Source organism: Mustela putorius, unplaced genomic scaffold (assembly GCF_011764305.1).
Source record: "Mustela putorius furo isolate JIRA1106 unplaced genomic scaffold, ASM1176430v1.1 tig00003983_pilon_pilon_pilon, whole genome shotgun sequence".
Classification (NCBI taxonomy): domain Eukaryota; kingdom Metazoa; phylum Chordata; class Mammalia; order Carnivora; family Mustelidae; genus Mustela; species Mustela putorius.
This window is the reverse complement of record NW_025422123.1, coordinates 3,024,071-3,045,834: the sequence shown is the minus strand read 5'-3', so window position 1 is coordinate 3,045,834 and position 21,764 is coordinate 3,024,071. Positions and strand designations below refer to the sequence as shown.

At 38.4% G+C, this 21,764-nt stretch overlaps 1 protein-coding gene across 5 annotated transcripts; it reads right to left on the bottom strand.

Moving 5' to 3' along the window:
- Positions 1-7,646: 7,646 nt before the first annotated feature.
- On the bottom strand, positions 7,647-17,239 carry FAM162B (family with sequence similarity 162 member B). 5 transcript variants are annotated; one of them, XM_004740070.3, is made up of 5 exons: positions 16,359-17,239; positions 16,088-16,196; positions 14,123-14,206; positions 12,191-12,299; positions 7,647-9,336 (listed from the first exon to the last, which is right to left on the bottom strand). In XM_004740070.3, exons 1-5 carry the CDS (start codon positions 16,540-16,542, stop codon positions 9,238-9,240), a joined length of 585 nt encoding a protein of 194 aa, XP_004740127.1. In that variant the 5' UTR covers positions 16,543-17,239; the 3' UTR covers positions 7,647-9,237. The 5 variants fall into 5 exon arrangements, with proteins under 5 accessions (XP_004740127.1, XP_004740126.1, XP_012918495.1 ...); XM_004740069.3 differs by having other exon boundaries at positions 16,088-16,199; positions 16,359-17,222; XM_013063041.2 differs by having other exon boundaries at positions 14,164-14,206; positions 16,088-16,199; positions 16,359-17,222.
- Between the last annotated feature and the right edge of the window lie 4,525 nt (positions 17,240-21,764).

The following is a 21,764-nucleotide window of genomic DNA, read 5'->3' as shown; positions in this document are numbered from 1 at the left end:
TATGTTTTTCATTGTAAAACAATTATCTTTTGTTACCCAAAAATTTCTAACTTGCTGCTGGGGTATATAAATGTAATTGAACTTTATATATTAATCATGTCTAACAACCTTGTCAAATTCCAATTTATAGATGATTTGGGGGTTTTGTAGACAAAATTACCTGGATCATGACATTCATTTCAAATTCTTGTTTCTTTTTCTTATTGTATTACATAGGATCTCTAGTACAATATTGATTGTAATAGTAGCAGGCATTTTAAATTTGTTCTTTTTTTTTTGGAGTTTAAAAGCAATGAAATGATAAATGACACATTGGGTATATCTTAAAATGGGTTCAATACTAGAAAGTCTATTATTCAAAGTATTAACGGTATAAAACCATATGCTTATTCATGATGCAGAAAAAACACCAGATTTTTTCCACAAAATATGATGTAGTCAGTGTAGTTTCTCTTGGTTTTTGCAGATTCTTTATCATCAAACTTCCCTACTCCCCCAAATCAATATTCAGGTCATTGTCAAGGTTACTTGTGGACATTGTGTAGAGTGGCAAAAAAAAATCGAGTCACCTAAGGCACATGTTCCTACATGTTCCCAGGTTGAACAAAACAATGCTCTGCTTGCTTATTTCAGCCTTTATACTATAAACAACTATCCTTTCCTGATCTATTTACACTTTTTGGGGTTGATTTTGCTGTTTAAAAAGGCCCCCAAGTATAATGTTGAAGTGCTGTGTAGTGTTCCTAAGTGCAAGAAAACAGTCATGTGTCTTTTTTTTTCTTAAAGATTTTACATATTTATTTTATATATTTATTTGACAGACGAAGATCACAAGTAGGCAGAGAGGCAGGCAGAGAGGAGGAAGTAGGCTCCTCCCTGAGCAGAGAGCCCAATGCGGGGCTCGATTCCAGGACCGTGGGATCATGACCTGAGCCAAAGGCAAGGCTTTAACCCACTGAGCCACCGAGGCACCCTGAAAACAGTTACATGTCTTAACATGTTAAGTTACCTAGGTTTTGTTTAGGCATTAGTTACAGTTCTATAGGCTGTGAGTTCAATGTCAATGAATCACATATACAGTCTTTAAATAGAAACACATATAGAACAGATTATGTATTGAGTATTTGGCAAAAATGTTACCAGAGGCCCTCGGGAATCTAACCCTGTATTTCCCCTAGGAGTAACGATTCAGTACTTGCTAATTCAGTGTCTGCAGCAACTTCATACGATAACTCCCATGAGTAGAGAATTGACTGTTTATGGTGTTTTGTTTTTGTTTTTGTTTTTTTTTGTAGATAGTTTTTGTCAGCTTTAAAAAGTGAGTTTTATTCCTAAAGTAAGGTTTTTATTTTGTTCTGTTTTAACTTGAATGATGTTGAAATTTATCTGGTGTTTTTTCTGCATCATGAATAAGCATATGGTTTTACACAGTTAATACTTTGAATAATAGACTTTCTAGCATTGAACCCATTTTAAGATATACCCAATGTGTCATTTAAGCTCCAAATGCACCCTTCCTCAACCTACTTTGTGATATTGGTACTGGACCCTGTAAACATTTCTCCTTTGCCAAGTGGCATGATGTTAAGCTTTGTCAATAGAAGGCACTGGAGAGACACTGAAGGAAGAAGTGTCTTGACCCCCTCCAAGTGTGCTTTCCTTAGTTTTTGCTCCTGTGATGCTCAGCTATTGTGCGGAAGACTTAACGGGGTTCACCTCCAGTGTAGTTGCAGTGATACTTCTGCAGGCATCTTCATGGTAAGTTTCATTGGCTCCTCCAATCAGCTTCCCAGCAAGTTCAGTGGCACTCATGGGTAGCTCCCTGGAGAGTTACCCACTGACCCATCTGGTTTTCCTTTTCCCTCCCTCCCTTTCTTTCTTTCTTTCTTCTTTCTTCCTTCCTTCCTTCCTTCCTTCCTTCCTTCCTTCCTTCCTTCCTTTCTTTCTTTCTTTCTTTCTTTCTTTCTTTCTTCCTTTTCTTTCTTTCATTCTTTCTTTCTTTCTTGATTTCATTTATGTATTTGACATTAAGAAAGAACAAGCAGTGGGAACAGTAGAAGGAGAGGGAGAAGAAGTCTCCCCACCAAGCAGGGAGTCCAATCCTAGGACCCTGGGATCATGACCTGTGCCAAAAGCAGACATTCAACTGTCTGAGGCACTTAGGTGGTCCCCCACCCCCCAATCTGGTTTCTAGCAAGTTGTATATGCACTCAGGAGGTGGCTTCCCAGCTCATTTCATGGGTACCCCAGCAGGCTTGCTAGGAACTTTGCAGGCACCCAAGTGCAACTTCTTGGTGAAATTAAGCAGCACTTTGCAAGCAACATTCTAGGGAGTCCTCCAGCACCCCTGAGAACAACTTCCCAGTGAGTTTTGTTGGCATCAGCGGACAGTTTTCAGTTTGCCAGCTTCAGTCAGAGACATCTAAAGAACCTAGCTGACATCCAGGAATGCTACATAGCAATGAGGTCTGAATCTTAACCTTAGAGAGAGGGCCCTATTCCAAGTTCATTCCTTCCTTGGACATGGTGGCTCTTCCCCACATCTGCTCCTCCTGTTATTTATCAGACTTCTCTTTATCTCTAGCAGCCAATCCCTCATTACATAATCTTATTACATTAAATTTTCCTTGCTCAGGGCATCAAGGATATGCTGCTTTCTTTAAAAAAAAAAAAAGTTTTATTGAGATATTCACTTACATACCATGCAGTTTAGCCACTTAAAGTGCACAATTTAGTGGTTTCAGTGATTTCTGTATTCATACAGATGTGTAACTGTCACCACAATCAATTGTAGAACATTTTATTTTGAGACTCGCTTCTTTCATTTAGCATAATGTTTTCAATGTTTATCCATGTTGTACCATATATCAATATTTCATTGCTTTTTATTACTGAATAATATTCCATTGTATGGCTATAACACATTTTATTTATCTATTCATTAGCTGATGGACATTTGGGTTTCTTCCACACATTGGTTATCATGAATTATCCCCTTTACCAAATAACCCTCTTTATGGTTGGTAATATTCTTTGCTCTAAAATCTATTATAGCCACTTCTACTAGTTTTATGTTAGCGTGGTATATCTTTTCCATCTTCTTATTTTTAATCAATTTCCACCTTTATAAAGTGGATTTCTTGTAGGCAACATACAGGTCTTGCATTTTTTCTGATAATATCTGCATTTCAGCTGGAGTGTTTATATATCATTAACAATTATGATTATTGATTTAGTTTAGACCTACCATCATGTTTTTTGTCCTTTTGTGGGGGGGAATGCTTTGCTTTTTCTACCTCGTTTTGGATTAACTAAGTATTTTTTAAGGTTCCATTTCATCCCCTTTTTGACTTATTAACTATTACTTTTTATATTTGTTTTTCATTTTTTATTGGTTGCTTTATGCTTTAAAATAGGCATTTTAAACTTTGGCTATTCTCAAATAATATAGAAGTATATCACATGTAACACTGCACTTTTGAGCACTTGAAATGTGGCTAGTACCACTGAGAAATTGAACTTTTAATATTATTTTACTTTAATCAAGTTAAAAATAAAAACTGATACCTTTACTTGGTTATTAGAAAACATAAGTATATTTGGAACAACTTGGATATGGGAAATTTTTTTACTGTACATTTTGTGAAGTCAAATATAGACCAAGTGTTTCCGATCAAAATTCAGTATTTGAGATGTAAAATCTACATTGGATCTAAAAATTTAAAAAGCAAAAAAGAATGTAAAATATATTGTTTATATTATGATTACTTGCTAAAATACTGTTTTGGCCATATTAGATTAAGTTCCATTAAAGTTAATTTTACTGATTATTTTTGCTTTTTTAACAAGGTTATTAGAAAATTATTATTTTTGCTTTTTTAACAAGGTTATTAGAAAATTATAAATTTCATATGTGGCTTTATTTATCTATTTGACAATACTGGTATAACCTGCTTAAATACAGCTTACTTCCATTTTCTCCTTCTCAGCCTCTGTCCTATTGTTTTCATGCATTTCACTCCTCTATAGGCTATAAACCCCATAATACATTCATGGTTTAGTCATAAATTTTTGCTATGGTCCATTATTTTTTTAAAAGTGGCTTAAAATTATAAAGTTTTTAGTATATGCCTTCATAATTACCATTTCTAATGCTCTTCAATTCTTTGTATAGATGTAGATTTCTATCTGGTATCATTTTCCTTCTACATGAAGTATTTTTGTAATGTAAGTTTGCTGGTGGTGAATTCCATCAGCTTTTGTATGCCTGAAAAAGTCTTCACCTTTGTTTTTGAAAGTTTTTTTTTTTTTTTTTTTAAGAGAGGGAGAGAGAGGGTATACAGAGGAAGAAGGAGAGGGAGAGGGAGGGAGAAAATCTTAAGTAGGTTCCACAGCCCATGACCTGAACTGAAATCAAGAGCGGATATGCGTAACCAACTGAGAACAACTGAGGCCACCCCAGCCCCCTTGAGAGAGATTTTTATTGGGTATAGAATTCTAGATGTACTTTGTTCTTTTAAGATAATTGCTCCACTGTCTTCTGACTTGTTTTTTTCTGACAACAATTTTTCTATTGTTATTATCTTTGTCCTTTTGTAAGTAATACTAACTTTTTCTCCTGCTACTTTTAGATTTTTTTCTTCGTCACTGATTTTAAGCAATTTGGTTAATGACGTGTCCTCATTTGCCTTTTTTCAATGTTTCTTGTTCTTGCAGGTAGCTGAGCTTCTTGGTTCCATGGGTTTATAGTTTTCATCAATTTTGGAAATCTTCCAACCATTATTTCTTCAAATATTTTTTCCATTCCAATTTCACTTTTACTAGGCTGCTCAAAATAGTCATACAGCTTATTGATGCTTTGTTCATTTCTTTTTCTTTATGTGTTTGGATAGCTTTCAGTGCTTTGACTTTATTTTTTTTATTGAAATTCAATTTAGTTAACATACAGTGTATCGTTTCAGGGGTAGAATTTAGTGATTCATCAGTTGCATATTAACACCCAGTGCTCATTATGTCAAGTGCCCTCCTGAATGACTAAAATTAACAAGTCCGGAAACAACAGATGTTGGCAAGGATGTGGAGAAAGGGGAACCCTTTTACACTGTTGGTGGGAATGCAAACTGGTGCAGCTGCTCTGGAAAACAGTACGGAGTTTCCTCAAAAAGTTAAAAACAGAAATACCCTATCACTCAGCTGTTGCACTAGTAGGTATTTATCCAAAGGATACAAAAATAGTGATTCAAAGGGGCACATGCACCCCAATGTTTATAGCAGCAATGTCCACATTAGCCCAACTATGGAAAGAGCCCAGATGTCCATCGACAGAAGAATGGATAAAGAAAATGTGATATGTGTGTGTGTATGTATGTATGTATGTATGTATCTATCTATCTATCTATGAATACTACTCACCTATCATAAAATAAAATTAGAATCTTGCCATTTGCAAGGATGTGGATAGAAATAGAGGGTATTATGCTAAGCAAAATAAGTCAGAAAAAGACAAATACCATATGATTTCACTCAAGTGTAGAATTTAAGAAACAAAACAGTTGAGCATAAAGGAAGGGAAGGAAAAATAAAAAGATAAAAAACAGAGAGAGGCAAACTGTAGGAGACTCCTAACTGTAAGAAACAAACTGAGGATTGCTGGAGGGGAGCTGGCTGGGGGGGAGAGGTAATTGAGTCTTTAAATTCAGTAATTTTGTCTTCTGTTGTGTCTAATTCACTCTTAATTCCATTAGTGTATTTTTCTTGTCAGATTTTATATACTTTATCTTTAGCAGTTCTACCTGGGTCTGTTTCACATCTCCCATGTTTCTTCTTATACTCAAGCTTTCCTGTACTCTGTTGAACACAGCAAGTATGATTATAGCTGTTAAGCCATCCTTATCTGCTAATTCTATCATCTGGTCTGTTTCTTTTTATCCTTTTTCTTCATTTGATTTGTTCCATTTTGCATGTATCTTTTCAAGTCTGATAATGTTTTATTAGATACAGGGCATTGTGAATGTTTCCTACATTTATTCTTAAGCTTTGTTATGGGACACAACAAAGTTACTCAAAGACGATTTGATCCTTCACTGTCTTGCAGTCTTGCTTTTTTGGGCGGGTTTTGTTTTGTCTTTTTTTTGTTGTTGTTGTTTTACTCTTAAACATTGTAAGGCAGGCACAGAACAACCTTTATTTTACTACTGAGGCAAGCCATTCTAAGTGCTCCTCTTCTCTGTCAAATACGAGAGTTTCTAATTTGACGGGTGGAACTCAAACTATTCTTGGCCACGTGTGAGCTCCAAGAATTGTTTCTCCTTGTACTCCCAGGTGGTTCTTTACATGACCATGGGTAGTGATCACTTACGGTCATCAGTACTCAGCTGTAGATCTCTAGAGCTCCCTGTACAGCTCCCTCACTTTGGTTCCCTAGCTTGTGATACCTAATTGTTTTATCTTTCCTGACTCTTCTCCTCAACTCTGAGAAACTTTCAGGTCCCACCCAGGTTTTCTGTCTATGCCATGCAGTCTTGAAACTCTTTAGGCAGTAAAGTAGGACAATTACTGGGCCTGACTAACTTATTTTCTCTATTTCACAGATCACTGCTCTTCATTGCCAGATGCCCAATGTCTGGAAATTGTTGTTTCATGTTTTTGTCTATTTTTTTAGTTGTCTCAGGCAAGAGAGTATATCTTACCCCTATTACTCCATTTTGGCCAGAGCAGAAGATGGCATACCAATTCATAATGTTCTTTTAAAAATCTCTGTTGTACTGTGGCTTTCATCCCTTTAATCATTTCTAAACTGTTTTTTTATACTTTTTATCTTTTGTCCTGAAGACTTTGCCAAATTGTTATATCAACTCTCTATATTCTATGTTTTTATTTACTTCATTAGTTTCTTCTCTTAATTTTGTAATTTCCCATCCTTTATTTCCTTTGGATTTATTCTATATTTCTTTTTCTAATTTCTTAGAGATGTTTAGTACATTTGTTATAAACCTTTCTTTTCTAAGAAAGGCATATTGAGGCTAATAATCTACTTTGAATTACCACTTCACTATCACTTTACCAATTCCACAAGTTCTGATATATAGCTTTTTCTTAATATTCGGTTCTAAGCATTTTTAAATTCCATTATGATTTACTCTTTGGTCTACGAGTCATTTAGAAATGTTTTGAATCTTCAAGCTTTTAAAAACCTTATGACAATAAATAAGTGATTAAAAAACACTATGCCGTTAATTTCTAAGTTGTGATATTGCATGTAGTTCAAAAAAGTTGATGCTTTATGGTTTACCATATGCTGTTTTAGTGAATGTTCCATGAGTGCTAAAAAAGAATGTGTATTATTAATTGATTCACATCTTTTATATATTTACTAGTCAGTGGAATTTGTCAGTTTCTAAGAGAGATGTGTTAATTTCCCAAGTTAATGGTGGGCTTGTCCATTTTTTTCTTGTAGTTTGGACCATTTTTTAATGTATTTAGATGCTACATTATTTTGTGCATACAAATTTAGAATTAGTATAACATTTTTCAAGTTTGAATGAGAATTTGTATATTTATGCTTTAAAAAACCAGAATAGTTATTACAAATTTTATTTGCAGCATATATGATGCATGAATTAAAATAAAACAAACAAGTTGAAACCTAATTGAGAATATTTTTTTTAGTTCTTATGGTGGGAACAATGGATTTTGCTGCTGAAAGCTGAAGACACAGCAGCCTTATTATGCCAACATGAAAATGAGATCAGATTGAAGGTTCAATCATAGCTTTTCATGGTGAAATCTTCTGTACCCGGGCACTAGAGAATGGCCACCACCCCAAAAAGCAGTAAGTATACAGAAGGAAAGAATACAAAACCTTTGGTCTAGGATTTACTGATGTTAAAAAAAACTTAGGTAATAGGGAACAGATTGATTAATAAGATGAAGTAACTAAAACAAAAGAGGACTAACAACAGAAGTCCTGCTCCCAATCTCTGTTCTAGGTAGTTTTTCTGTAAACATCTTTGCTTTAAGCATTTTCCCTTCAAATCTTTTTACGACCTAATTGGCCATAAGGCAATTCTGTCATAAAAGATAAAATAACTGGTTGATGTTTGGTTTCATTCTCCACTGATGAATCAATAAGCTTTAGGAAAGTTAATGTATTGAAGATAGGTGTCCATTTGGTTTTTTCGTTTCTCCATTGACAAAATCCCCATTTTTACATTCTATGAATCTGTGCTCTTGTAATGGTCTATACAGTATTCTATAGTTTTGGTAGTGTCCTTTCTATACAGTGTATTACTGTTCTTAATACATTCCAAGTATCTTTGTATTCACTTACCAGTTTGTCTCATTTATTTGGAATACCAATAAATCTGGATTCATTTTAACCATGTTATTTTGTCCTGTTTCTCTCTTTTCTATTCTTTTTCTTTCCCTTCCCCCTTTTCTGCCTTTTGACTAAAGTCAGTTGTCTATTTTTTAAAAATATCTACTTGTTTGAGGGTTCATATTTTCTCATTACCCTAGAAATCTTAGCATATATATTTACCTTAAAAAAGTCTAAAGTTGATAGTTTTACATTCCTCTCAGTCAGTGCAAGAGTCCTACACAAATACAGTGGAAATTTGGTTGAAAATTTAGATTTTGAAGAACACTTAGCAAATGACATACACAGAGTGCTCATTTTAGCATTATCTGTATCGGCCCCAAACTGGACCAAATATCCAGATAAAATGTTGCATATTCACAATGGAATACTTTAACAAAATAAAGATGAATAAACTCATGCTACACAAAATTTGTGTAAGGATCTCACAACATAATGTTGAGTCTAAGAATTCACCCTCACAAGTGCATATTGTGTAATTCTATTAATATAAATTTCAAAAACAAGCAAAACTCATCTATGGTGATAAAACTCACAACAGTGGTTACCTTTGGATGGTAATGCCTGACAGAGGGTAGAAGAGAGGTTTCTGAGATGTTACTGGTGTTCTGCATCTTGACCTGGGAGGTGGTTTTGCAGGTGTGTTCACTATGTAAATAGGTATCAAGCTATACACACTCTATGCACTTTTCTGAATACAGTTCCACTTCAGTAAAATTTTACTGAAAATAAAAATAAAAAGACTTTTTGCTTCTCTTTAAAACCATGGCAGTTATTTCATTAAATATTCTGTTTTACCTATTTTTTATTGTTTTGGTAATAGTAATGATCCTCTGATTAACACCGTGTCTCTCGGAATTTCATTTAGCCTTAGCCTGTGCGGCCAGTGCAGCTTCTTCACGCCACTTAGCTTTCTTCGCCAGGTTCCAACTTGTTAAGGATTCATGTCGCTCTGCTGCCTGAAAAATAAGAATAACGAACAAAAAACAAAAAATGAAGCAAAGCATTGTAACTCTCTGGAAAGAATTTGTATTTCAGACATATACGAGATCCTCTGTGAAAAGGAGAAAAGTAACTTAATACATCTGTTCACAAACAGTATCCAAGAAAAATGATCCTTTGGTGTAGAACAAAGTAGCTATGTAAGTTGCAAGACTTGTAGTCAACAGGACAACTGACATCGGAAATCTGCCCTGGATCTCTCGGCACACAAAGACATATTTTTTGGATAGAAAAATAACAAAAATATTTTCAAATAGTTATGCTAAAAATCAAGAAAGGGAAATCTTCTGGTATCAGAAATGGAAAGAACTCAAAAGGCATGAAATGGTAAGGAATAAGAAGGATTGAAACCAGGAAGAGAAGGGATGATTTCAGGCAGGGGGCATTAGGGAAAAATACAGGTTTTAGCAGCTGGGAGCTGGGAGTTTAATCTCTGCCCCAAAAGGTGAGAGCAGAGTTTGGATCTGGAGTTGGAAGTATCAGGTACTCCATTGAAATGACTAAAATTACTCTTACCAGCCGAAGGAACTGGCAAAGAAACTAGAAATTTTCTGGGGGGAGAAATCGCTTCTGAAAAGAAAAGATGATCAGCATCATAATTAAGACATAAAAACTCTAGCTAGAAAACAGATCTGTGGGAATAATCTAAGGGCAGTGCAGAGAAACAGATACAAAAAAAAAAAAAAGAAAAAAAGTTAAGAGACATGGAGAGTAGAATTTAGAAGTTCCAACATACATACATAACAGGTGGAAAGAATAGAGAGACTGGGTGAGGAGGCCATATTTGAAGTTATGACAGCTTGGACTTTTTCAGAAGTGAGGAAATCTATATATAGGTCCTCAGACTGAAGAGTGTATGAAGTCCTTAGCAGAAAAAAAAAAAAAAAAGATATGGATGAATGCCTAATCCGTCCCTCACACTTACTATATTCCCAGTACAGGACTTGGTGTATTTTGCCTGTTGTGCCTATCATTTCTCTCCCCAGCATTACACATCTCCACAAATGGTGGCACCATCAACCTTGTTGCTGAAGTAAAAAACCCAGGCTTTTTGGTTTCTTTCTTCCATTTACTTTCCTCCTCCCACATCAAATGTACCACGAAGTTCTATCCTTTCTACACCCCCCAATACATCTCTGATTGCTAAACTTTTCTCCACCTCCATCTATGACAATCTCAGTTAAAGTATATGCATTAATTATTTAAAACAAAAGAATTAGAGAGAGGCAAGAGGGACAATTATGAGACTCTTTAGAAGATATTGGAATCAGTTTGGCAACAGATGTTGGTTATCTCAGACCAGGGTGATATCAAGAAAGATGGTGAGGAGTGGTCCAACCGTACATGTATTTTAAAATGGAGTCAACAGGATTGCTGATGTATCATGGCTTACTCATGAGTAGCTGGAAGATGATAAAATCATGAGCACCTGGGCAAAGCCATGTTAAAGCAGGTGGTCATGGAAGATCTCTGCCTGGAGTGAGAACAAGCCAGCTATGGAAAGTCCAGAGGAAGGAAGGAAAGCCTAGTGAGGAGAAAGGGTTTAGTGTATTAAAAAATAGAAAAGACCTAGAGTAGATGGAGCATAATGAACAAAGAGAAGATGTTATAAAAACAAGGAGGGTCCAGACAGTATCAGACTCCATTCTGTCATTCAGGAGCTAGAGAATCATGACCTTGGTGGACAGTCATTTTATCTACAGTAGGTTATAAATAAGAGGTCACCAAATTTCTTTATTCCTATTTTTGAACATTTAAGAAATATTTAATAAATTTCCCCTTTGATGAGAATCCTTTCAAAGCGCACATTCTCTGACACAGACCCATGAAAGGGTATGTACGTGACATCAGTAAACGTACAGACTCAGTTACTATGTGAATTACTCTCAAATACTCTCAAAAACCTGAAAAGTAACCCAGGGCAGAATCACAGGATGAGGGAGAATGGTAATTGGCTACACACGCCCAGAGAGGGAAGATGTGCAGATCCAAGCAAATTCTTCTGTGTGATGCGGCTGCCAAAACTTGCCTTCAACTCTGGTTGTGTTACTAGAATACAGTTCACAAACAGGGAAGTTAGTTGCGCTCTAATGGGTTCAGTTGCAAATGCCACTGTGAAGGGAGACACTGATAAAGGGCAGTGTGTTCAGAGGAGAGGAAAGTTGTACGGGATAGGGAAATTAAGATGGGAGAAGAGAAGACTCAGGGATGTGTTAGATGTCCCCCAATATTTGTGGGCTGCTCTTCATGGTAAAAAGTGATCGGCAGATGAAAGGATTTGGGGAAGCAAGAACCACAATTCGAGTAATCAACTCTTAATTTCTCTCTAGAAACCACATACTGGAGATGACAAGGCAAGGGCTCACATGCAGGATACAGACAAGTTGGCCTTAAGCATGTCCAATATTTGCCATTTCTGAGAATTTCATGATTCTGTGCAATAGTTATGATTGAGTTCATGACTTCAGGGAATTACCAAGTCTGGGTAACTTTCACACAGCAAACTTCTTCTTGCACAGATTTTAACCAGGCTATGAATTGTCCTATTTAATGAGGCTATGAACTGTTTTTACCTTATAAACAGAAACAAACTTTTGTTCCTCCTCTCTAACCATGTAGTTTGCATTTGCAGGCTGAAATTTTCATGACAGAAATTGTTTCCAGGAGGAGAGATATTTATGGATGGCTCAAGAAGTCTATGATGAAATTGTGCTTACATGTAAAACAGAACAATAATCTTCAAATTAAGAATAAAGCTCACAGTATTTCTTAAAATTCACCAGTCCAGCTGTATTTTAAAGAGATACTCACCCTTTTGGCTGAGACGATCACTGCAAAACAGGCGATAATGGTGAGTCCAATCATTATGTAACAAGCTTTCACTCGAGCCTTGTTTCTTGCAGCATCTATCATTTCTGGCCTAAACCAAGATGTGTATTCTGTTAATTATATTGCAGCAATCTGCTTTTCTCTCCCTGGCATGACAGACAATCCCTGAATGCCAACTGCAGATGTGGAAGATGTCCAAAGCCGAGCCCATTATGTTCCCAATTTCAAAATAACAGGTATAATTACATCTTCATTAATGTTAGTCACCATGAAACCACAGTGTAGTATATTTAGTTTCTAGCTTCTCAAAATATAAAATATAACTTCTTGAAATGATGGCCTGATTCTTCTTCTTCTTTTTTTTTTTTTTCATTTTTTTGGTCACAGGTCAGGGTAAAGGTTAAGAATTTAAGTCTATATATATCTATGACTTGTGTTCATTTGGTCCCTTTGTTATTAAGTGGGCTTCATCTTTAGTTTTTTTTTTTTTTTTAAGATTTTATTTATTTATTTTGAGAGAGAGAGAGAGCAAGAGAGCGTGGGGGCAAAAGGGAGGGCCAGAGGGAGAGGAAGAGAGAATCTCAAGGGGACTCTGAGCTGAGCCTGAAGCCTGAGGTGGGACTCCATCTCACGGCCCTGACATCATGACCTGCTCTGAAAGCAAGAGTTGGGCCTTTAACCCACTGAGCCACCCAGGCATCTCTCCTTCTTGGTTTTAATCAGGTTGTTTTTTTAAAATATTTTCCCCTCATTTTGTTTTCTCACTGGGCTCCCAATCCCTTCTTGCCTTCTCCCATCCTCTCCTGGTTAAAGAGACCGTTATACCTTGTGGGTATATTCTCCTCTATTAGAGAAAAGGTGTTTCCATTGTGGCTTTTGCATGAAGTTTTCAAAATAAGTGATCAAAATTACAATGATTTGTTGAAGAAAAAGACAAAGTCACCTTCGTTTTCTTATTATTCTGAAATTTTCTATACTTGATTGAATACTGGGGAGGCTTATTTATTAATATAAAGTTATAGACAAATTGTTTAAGATTTTAGCAATGTTACTTAACAAAGCAGAGTCACAAACTTAATTGTGTCTGTGGGCTTTTTATACTGAAATAAACTTTAACAATTTGCAATAATATGAAGTGCAGTTTATAGATACACATGATTAAAGAATGATTCTTGAGAATGTATGCAACAGTATTCTTTCTTATCTAATGCCAAGTTTAAATAGAATGTAGTTACATTCTTCTATTACTTCTATTATTTGTAGTTACTTCCTTCTATTACTTGTCAGAAAGACAAGTTGCAATTTCTCTTAAAAATGAAAAACCTGGGACGCCTGGGTGGCTCAGTTGGTCAAGCAGCTGCCTTCGGCTCAGGTCATGATCCCAGCGTCCTGGAATGGAGTCCCACATTGGGCTCCTTGCTCCGCAGGGAGCCTGCTTCTCCCTCTGCCTCTGCCTTCCACTCTGTCTGCCGGTGCTCGCTCTCACTCTCTCTCTCTCTCTGACAAATAAATAAATAAAATCTTAAAAAAAAAAAAAAAAAGAAAAACCTGGGGGGCGCCTGGGTGGTTCAGTGGGTTAAGCCGCTGCCTTCGGCTCAGGTCATGATCTCAGGGTCCTGGGATCCAGTCCCACATCGGGCTCTCTGCTCAGCAGGAGGCCTGCTTCCCTTCCTCTCTCTCTGTGATCTCTTCCTTTCCTCTCTCCTACTGTGATCTCTCTCTGTCAAATAAATAAATAAAATCTTTAAAAAAAAATGAAAAATATTTTCTTTAACTTTTCCACCAGTTTAAAGAGCATGGCAAACCAATATCTAGCCTGTTTTCCTTAGATTTGAGACAGCCAATGTGTATTTTAAGATGTTAGTTGCAAACAGGTGAATATGAAGACATTATTAGATTATATTTGTTGCTGACTTTTGTTCCAGATGGAGCCCAGAAGATATGATCTTTTTTACCCATCCATCTGGCTTTGATCTGCTATACCAAATTAGGTGTGCACTGAAAAAAAAACATGAAAAAGCACAGTTATGATTAAGTAACATTAGTGTATAATACAAAAATTATAGCTCACTTGCTAATTACATGTCCATTAAGAGCATACAATGTGAAAGCTGTTCACATTGTAAGCCTAAAACTTAGCTTGGGAGGTATATCCCTCAACAGCAATGCTTTAAAAAATTATAGGAAAGAGCAAAATGAAAAATATTCAAATACTTTAATGTTTCCAACACCAAACTACAATTCCTTTCTTAGACATTTTATTTGAAGTTAGATTCCTCTGTTTAGAACACTTCTTTTGACTGTGTCCTGGGGAAATTAAATTATTCTATAAAATGGGTCCCTTCACACGCCATACTAGACCTACTGTCTCCTGACAAGTATTAATTTACAATACTGCAGGTTCTTTACATTCTTTTTTATACATTTATTTTTATTAAGTTAATTTTTTTTTATTACTGAAGTATTGATTATTCTGTTATAGCACTGAGAAACTCAAAATTCCAAAAAATTAAGGATGGTATTTTAGCTTTTCTGAGGATGATTTCTGCTTTGGGCTGAGTCTGTAGTTTAGAATCTACAGATCTCAAGGAAAACAATATTTGTCTTGTAATATTAAAAAAAGTCTCTGGGGTTGAATAAATGCTGAATATAGATTCCAAATTCTTTGTTATTTCAAATTCCATGTCCATTCCTAATTAAATAATTTGATCCAAGAAAGGGATAAAAAGGTTTGAGAATTCACTATTGAGCCAACATTTCCCAGCACGTGTTTCTTTCCTCATTTTTTAAAAATATGCTTTTGGTAACTAGTAAATTACAAAGTAACAAAAGTGTTGACAAGTACACCTAAAACTAATATAATATTGTGTTTCAACTATACTTCAATGTAAAAAAATGTACATTTAAATTTTGATTTTAAAACGTGTAGGTAATATGTGCAGAACAAGCTGCACATTCATTCCACTAGGCATGGATTATTATTACATCGTATAAAAATTATATACAGGACATCTCTAATCCGTATCTGATATTATAGTTCTAGTCTCCTCTTTTTTTTTTTTTTTAATTTTTTAGATCAGCTTAAAAAGTAGTAGATTGGTTTTATGCTTAGTTTCCTTCATTCCCTTTTTAAAATCCACTCCCTTGTAACAAATGCTGGAAGTATTTTGGGCTTGCATAAACTGAAACTGTAGAAAGATGATTTCTACAGGTTAAATTTACCTTTGGGGTGAAATTGCCAGCTTGCATTTTATCATTTAAGCGACCCTCTATCTTGGTTTTGGAATAGTGAAGAGACCAGCGATGCTGACGCTCCGAGGGTCCCAGCCCGAGGGAACCCGGGGCTCCGTGGGCTGCAGAACCAGGAGCATCAGGCTTCTCCCGCCCCAGAACAGGAGGTCTCCTGGATGCGGCTTCCTCCCAGAGGCTCTTTAGTCCTCCCAGGAGCCACGAGCCTTCGTTAGGTGGAGCAGGGAGCTGCTCCCCGGGCAGAGCCCTTCTCCCTCTCTGGGGACCCTGCAACCACCCGGGGTGCACGCGCGGACCTTGCCGTCTGTTGTGACCCAAGTGCTCCGCTGCCTTGAAGCTCTGAGCTCCCTGGGGCGGGTATGTATGTGGGCGATGGTGCAAGTGCCCACCGAACTGGGTTTTCACTCAACTTCAACAATCTCCTTGTAAGCTTAGGTGCCCACTGTTCACTCAAGGCATTTGACATTTAACCGCACTAGGGGGAAGCTGGGGAGGGGTATTCCTCAAGGTGGTGGGTGTTGTGAAGCACCGCGGCTGCCTTCTTTCCCGGGCGCGCCGTGGTCGGGAGGTGCATGGAGCCCGCACCCCTTCATGCGCACGAAAACTGGCTGCCGCACAGGCCACACTTACGGGATCCGAGGCGGGATGTCCTCCATCGCTTTGAAACGCCCGGTCCACACCAGGATTTTCTTATCGAATTGCGAAGGCTTGTACTCGGCGGGGACCCGGTGGACCTTTCCTGCTGCGAAGGCGACAGGGGTGGCCGGAGGAACCGACTGACCGATGGCACAGTGGCTCAGAGCGCACTCACACCACCGCCTTCCTCCCTCACCCCAGGCGCGGCTCCTCGCCCGCTGCTCCGCACCCTCTCCTTTCCAGGTCGTTCCCAGCCCGGACTCACCTGGACCCTGGGGCTCAGAGCCGCTGGCGGCCCGGCCGCTGCAGTAGCGGGGCAGACCCCGAGGCCACAGGGGCGCTATGGGCCGCGTCGCTGCTTCTCCGTGCGCTCCCGGAGGCCCGCGGAAGACGCGCCCTAGGCGGAGGCCCCGGAGGCCCCCGAGAGCCGCGAGCATGCTGCGCCCCATTTCGGCGCTCCCAGCTCCCGGGCGGAGTTCTGCAGCTGCTCCCCCGCCCGCCCCACCCCCGCGGCGCTCCCAGGGGAGCCCGGGCCCTGCAGCTGGAGCCTCTCGCACGTACACACTCGCTCCCGGCCCCGCCCCCGGCCTGAGACCCTGGCCACGACCCTGGGGGCCGAGTCCCCTGCGAGCAGGGCCCAGGAGGCTTGTCGTCTCTGCTGGAAAACTTTGGGAGCAGATTCACCACCTCCTGAGACTGCTCCCGGCAGCTCCTTTTATAAAGCCATTTCTTTGTGTTGAGTAGAAACGCTTCCCTCAGACTTTCCTCCCTGGGTTCCAATGTTTGGTGTCAAGAGAATAAACCTAAACCCTCTCCTTCAGAAAAAAACCAACTGTCCCTCAAGGGCAGGGCACACCAGATGTTTTCCAAGTAAGTGTGAGGACAAGCAACAAACTTCTGAATTCCCCATGAAGAGAGATTTTGAAGTTGGCTCCTCATCCCCCCTCCATTCTCACACTTTTTCTCTTTCCTAGGCAAAACCACCTCAGTTGCTGCAATTTCTTTTTCCCCATCTTTCATTTCTTCCTAAGACCACACCCTCTCCAAACGTTCTTCAAAATGAGCCTTTCTTCTACCTTCCATTTTTCCTCTGCAAGAAAGGAGTGGGGAGGAATCTGCTATTCTCTGGCAGATTCTGGGAAAGGGGGTGAGGAAAGCTGTCTTCTCTGAAGGACTTTTCTTAACTCTGCTTACTCCTATTCCCTGGACAACAGACCCCAGCCAAGTAAGGGTGCTTTTCAGGACCAGCCCCAGGCCCTCCTCTCCCTCCTCCCATTATTGTCTCTGAGGTTCCTTCCAGAGCCGGACACTGCCTTACACATTTAGCTGAATCTCCAAATATTTCTTTTCTTCCTAAGCAGACTGTCAGGCTCTTTAAGGACAGATCCCTGTACCTCCAAGTGTCTTTCACATAACAATGCTTAGCAAAAGAAGAGAGTCATACCTCCCTACAGAAATATGCATTTGAAGGAGAGGCTCTAGAAAGAACACTGGCTTTGCCTTCATACAAAGTTTGAAGGCCCTGATGTATGACTTAAGAGTCTTACAGTCATAATAAGCAAATCATTTATGCTATCAGTCTTGGTCTTATTTGTAAAAGTATTCCTACCTCTCAAGTTCATTCAGGCAATGACTACAAAAAACGGTACAATCGGCCAGCTACTTCTCAGAGCCTGGGATAGAGCCTTGAACAATGTCAAGTGGGAATGAGTAGCTGACAAAACAAAAAGCAGGATCAAAACAAAACAAAACAAAACAAAACAAACAAACAAAAACAAAGGAAGTAGGGTGGAGAGAGGAAGATGTTTAGAAAACTTGGTTCGGGATACCCTTCTAACTGCGCCTGGCACATAGTAACATTTCAAAAAGATGTTGTCATTTCTTCCCTTCACATCTTTTGTTTCACTCGTCCCAAAACACACGGGCATTTTAACTTGTGAAATCTCATGGAGTGAATTATGGGAGGCTATGACCTCCCGGAAGGTAAAGGTTATGTTTTATTGAACACCATATTCTTAGGATGTAGGCGAAAAATTTGGCACTTAGATCCTTGATACGTATTTGTTAAATGAAGAAATGAGTGCAAGTCTTCAATGATAAAATAGATAGTTTGGGCTAGTTTAAGAAAAGACTGAAGTATTTGAGGACACAATGAACTGAATGAATTCCTGCTTGACAAAGTACATTACCATGGATAACATTTGATTGTTTTAGGAAAATGCTACTTGAAAATTCTCCCATTGCTCAGACACGTTCCTTTTTCCTTTTAAGATTTTATTTTTCTTCATGTTTCTGAGAAAAATATCTCTGGGAAACAACCAGTCATTAATCGTTCACTGAGGAGTTATTAAACTGGCCAAGTAAGTTATTTCCCTGGAAAGAACTAAATGTCAAGCATCTACACATGATTTTCTATCTCCAGCTTCTCTAGAAAGGCAGAATGACAGAGCAAGAGTGTAAGAGCTTCTATCATGAGAAAAAGAACAATTTGCATTCTATTCTCTATTCCTTACGGGATTAAAACATCTCTATTTGGCCGTGGTCTGCATAAGAAAAAAAAATACAGCTGCATGGGAGATGTTTTCTTTGGTTCTAGAATGGGACCAAATTAAACAAACAAACAAACAAACAAACTCAAATCAACTTTTAATAGAAGAAAACACTAATTGTATTCCTTTCTTTTCAAACCAGAACAGCTTATTTATTCATTGAACAAGTATTTACTGAGTGCCTCCCCTGTGCTGGGCTGTGTTCTAGGATCCGATGTTGCAGCAGGTAAGCGAATAAAACTCTTTGCCCCTTACAGAGTTTATTACTAATCTGTGGTGGTTTTAGTCTACCCATTGTGTACTATATTATATTACTTTTCAATCCCGTGGTTTATCTGATTTGTATAAACTATTTTCAGTTTTGTTCCTTCTGGGTTTTTGATTAGTATGGTTTATGTTTTAATTTTTTAGGATGGTGTATGTTTCCATTTCTTACAGTTAATTTAGTTACTTCTTAAGATTCACAGTTAAGGGGCACCTGGGTGGCTCAGTGGGTTAAAGCCTCTGCCTTCAGCTCAGGTCATGATCCCAGGGTCCTGGGATGGAGTCCTGCATCTGCCTCTCTGCTCAGCGGGGAGCCTGCTTCCCCCTTTCTTTCTGCCTGCCCCTCTGCCTACTTGTGATCTCTGTCTGTCAAATAAATAAATAAAATCTTTAAGATTCACAGTTAAAACTAGGACTATATTTTAAATGAAGCTATTATGTAGTCTGAGGGGGAGATGGGGGTGAATTTGAAATTATTTTATTATCTTTATTTATTATCGAAAGCCACTGTGTGCTCTCCACTGGGCTAAGACAGGAGATGCCAAAATTGTCACAAAGCTATCCCTGAGAATTTCCCACTCTGGCTAGGATGATGAGGGGTTGGGAGGGAACTTGACTAATTTATTTTCCAACCCCCTACTAGCCTATCTGTAGGGAAAGCTCTAAGGTGGCTGTTGACCTGCAGACCCAATTCACTGGAGTCTCCAGTGGTTCAGGCAACCTTATTTAAATACATGGTCCAGGCGGTAGCCCAGTTACCCAATAGGTATTAAGCATAACTTTATAGCACTAGCAGAAGCTCAAAATGAGATCTGAGAAGCCATTAATGAGCTCCTACACTCAGATCTTCTTGTTCTTCCTCTTAATTCACATTTTCATTCTCATAGTTCAATCTTTCATTCTCTCATTCTCTCTCAACCGTGCCATTGTAATGACCCCTAAAGACTTTTCCCTATCTCTAGTTAATTCTTTCTTTCATCCTTTCTCTGCCTAGCCCCCAGAGATAGTTTTCGAAAACTCAGAAGCTATCATGTAAAACTTTCATGGGGCCAGTCTCTTCCCTATTCCCTCCCTAATCCTGCACTCGACCTCCTTATCCACAGACTCCAAAGAGGACCCTGAAAAAAATCATAATGAGGCAAAGAGGACTCTTTCAAAGTCTCCTGCTTTGATATTTTGCAAAGTCTGATTCAAGTTCTCTGCCCTGTCATATCCCTAGACATTGAAAATGTCACTAACCACAGGTAGGCGGGTCACATAGAATTATTGTGTGCTGTCACTGGTGTGTGCTATCAGTTAAAATCACAGTGTAGCTCTGGCTTGGATGGAGGGATAGGCACTGTGTGTGTGACCAGCGCTCATCAGGATGTGGCTGAGTTCTGACTGGATGAGTTGCTTTTGTCCCATTGTTCTAAACATTAGTCGGAGAAATACATTCGTAAGAAAGCAGATTAGATTAACATCTCCTGCACTATTTAATAATACATGGCTTTTATCAGAAAGGATGAATACCCAACATTTGCACCAACATGGCCGGGACGGGAGGAGATTGTGCTAAGTCAAATAAGTCAAGCAGAGAAAGTCAATTATCACATGGCTTCACTTACTTGTGAAGCATAAGGAATAGCATGGAGGACGTTAGGAGAAGGAAGGGGAAAAATAAAGGGGCGAATGAGTAGGGGAGACCAACCATGGAGACTGTGGACTCTGAGAAACAAACTGAAGGTTTTGGGGGGGTTGATGTAGGGATGGGTTAGCCCAGTGATGGTTATTAAAGAGGGCACGTATTGCATGGAATACTGAGTGTTATACGCAAAGAATGAATCATGGAACACTGCATCAAAAACTAACGATGTGGTGTGTGGACCTAGCGATTCACGGACCTGTACCCCTGGGGATAAAAATATATGTTTATAAAAAATAAAAAATTAAAAAAAAAAGAAAGAAAAAAAATAACTAACGATGTATTGTATGGTGACTAACATAATATAATTTAAAAAATAATGCATGGCTTTTATTTGTTCTAGAAATAGCAAATCTGAAACACATGTATATTTATTAAGTACTGTTTATGCGGACTGGCCCAGGACAGTGAAGGGGTGTCTGCAGTAGCCATGTCTCTCACATTCTTTGGCTGTTTCGATATCTATTAAGCCTCCTGCATGTGTCAGATTGTATGCAACTGCTTAACCACTTCACAATGGGGCAGCCTCTGGTCCTTCCCCAGTGATCAAACTTCAAAATTTCTGGTAACAATCTCTTGTAGCAAAATCAGCATTTTACAGTCCCAGGGTCTAAATCTGCTACAGACTTTTCACCCTTGAGGCACAGTGATGACTTTATGTCATTCAAATGTGTATGCTTTGAAAGAATTTTAGGATGGCTTAAGACTGCTGCTCAGCTCCCCATCTCACACCACCCTCTTCAGACACGTATAGAGAAGAGGTCTTGCAAAATGAATTGGACCCATTATAAACGTGCAGTGTGATACCTTTCCTATCTAATTATAATTAAAGAAGGCTGTTCACAATCACAACGTGAATGATGCCACCCCGAAGTCCTATAAGATAATTTCCTTTTGTCCTACCTGCATTTATACAAATCTTAGTTTCTCTCAGCCGCTTGTCTCTCTCTTGACTTATATGGTCATGTTTTCTTGGAAACTGGGAAATGACCTGTTTGAGTACTTTGCCTATTGAGGGATTAAAAAAAAAAAACAACTTATCAAAGAATTTTCTTTTTTTCTCTTTCAAGCCATTTTACTTGGGGTTTATTATACTGATTTCTGATTTCCAGTGTGAAGTATAGTACTATCTAGGCAGAGTTAATTAAAAGGGCAGAGACCAAGTTTTTTTTTT

Coding starts and splice junctions, on each gene's coding strand:
- FAM162B (XM_004740069.3), bottom strand. CDS start 16,542: ATGGGGCGCAGCATGCTCGCGGCTCTCGGGGGCCTCCGGGGCCTCCGC. Junction 16,200..16,358: donor CTCTGAGCCCCAGGGTCCAG/GTGAGTCCGGGC, acceptor TCGCCTTCGCAG/CAGGAAAGGTCCACCGGGTC. Junction 12,300..14,122: donor GGGCTCCATCTGGAACAAAA/GTCAGCAACAAA, acceptor ATCTTGGTTTAG/GCCAGAAATGATAGATGCTG.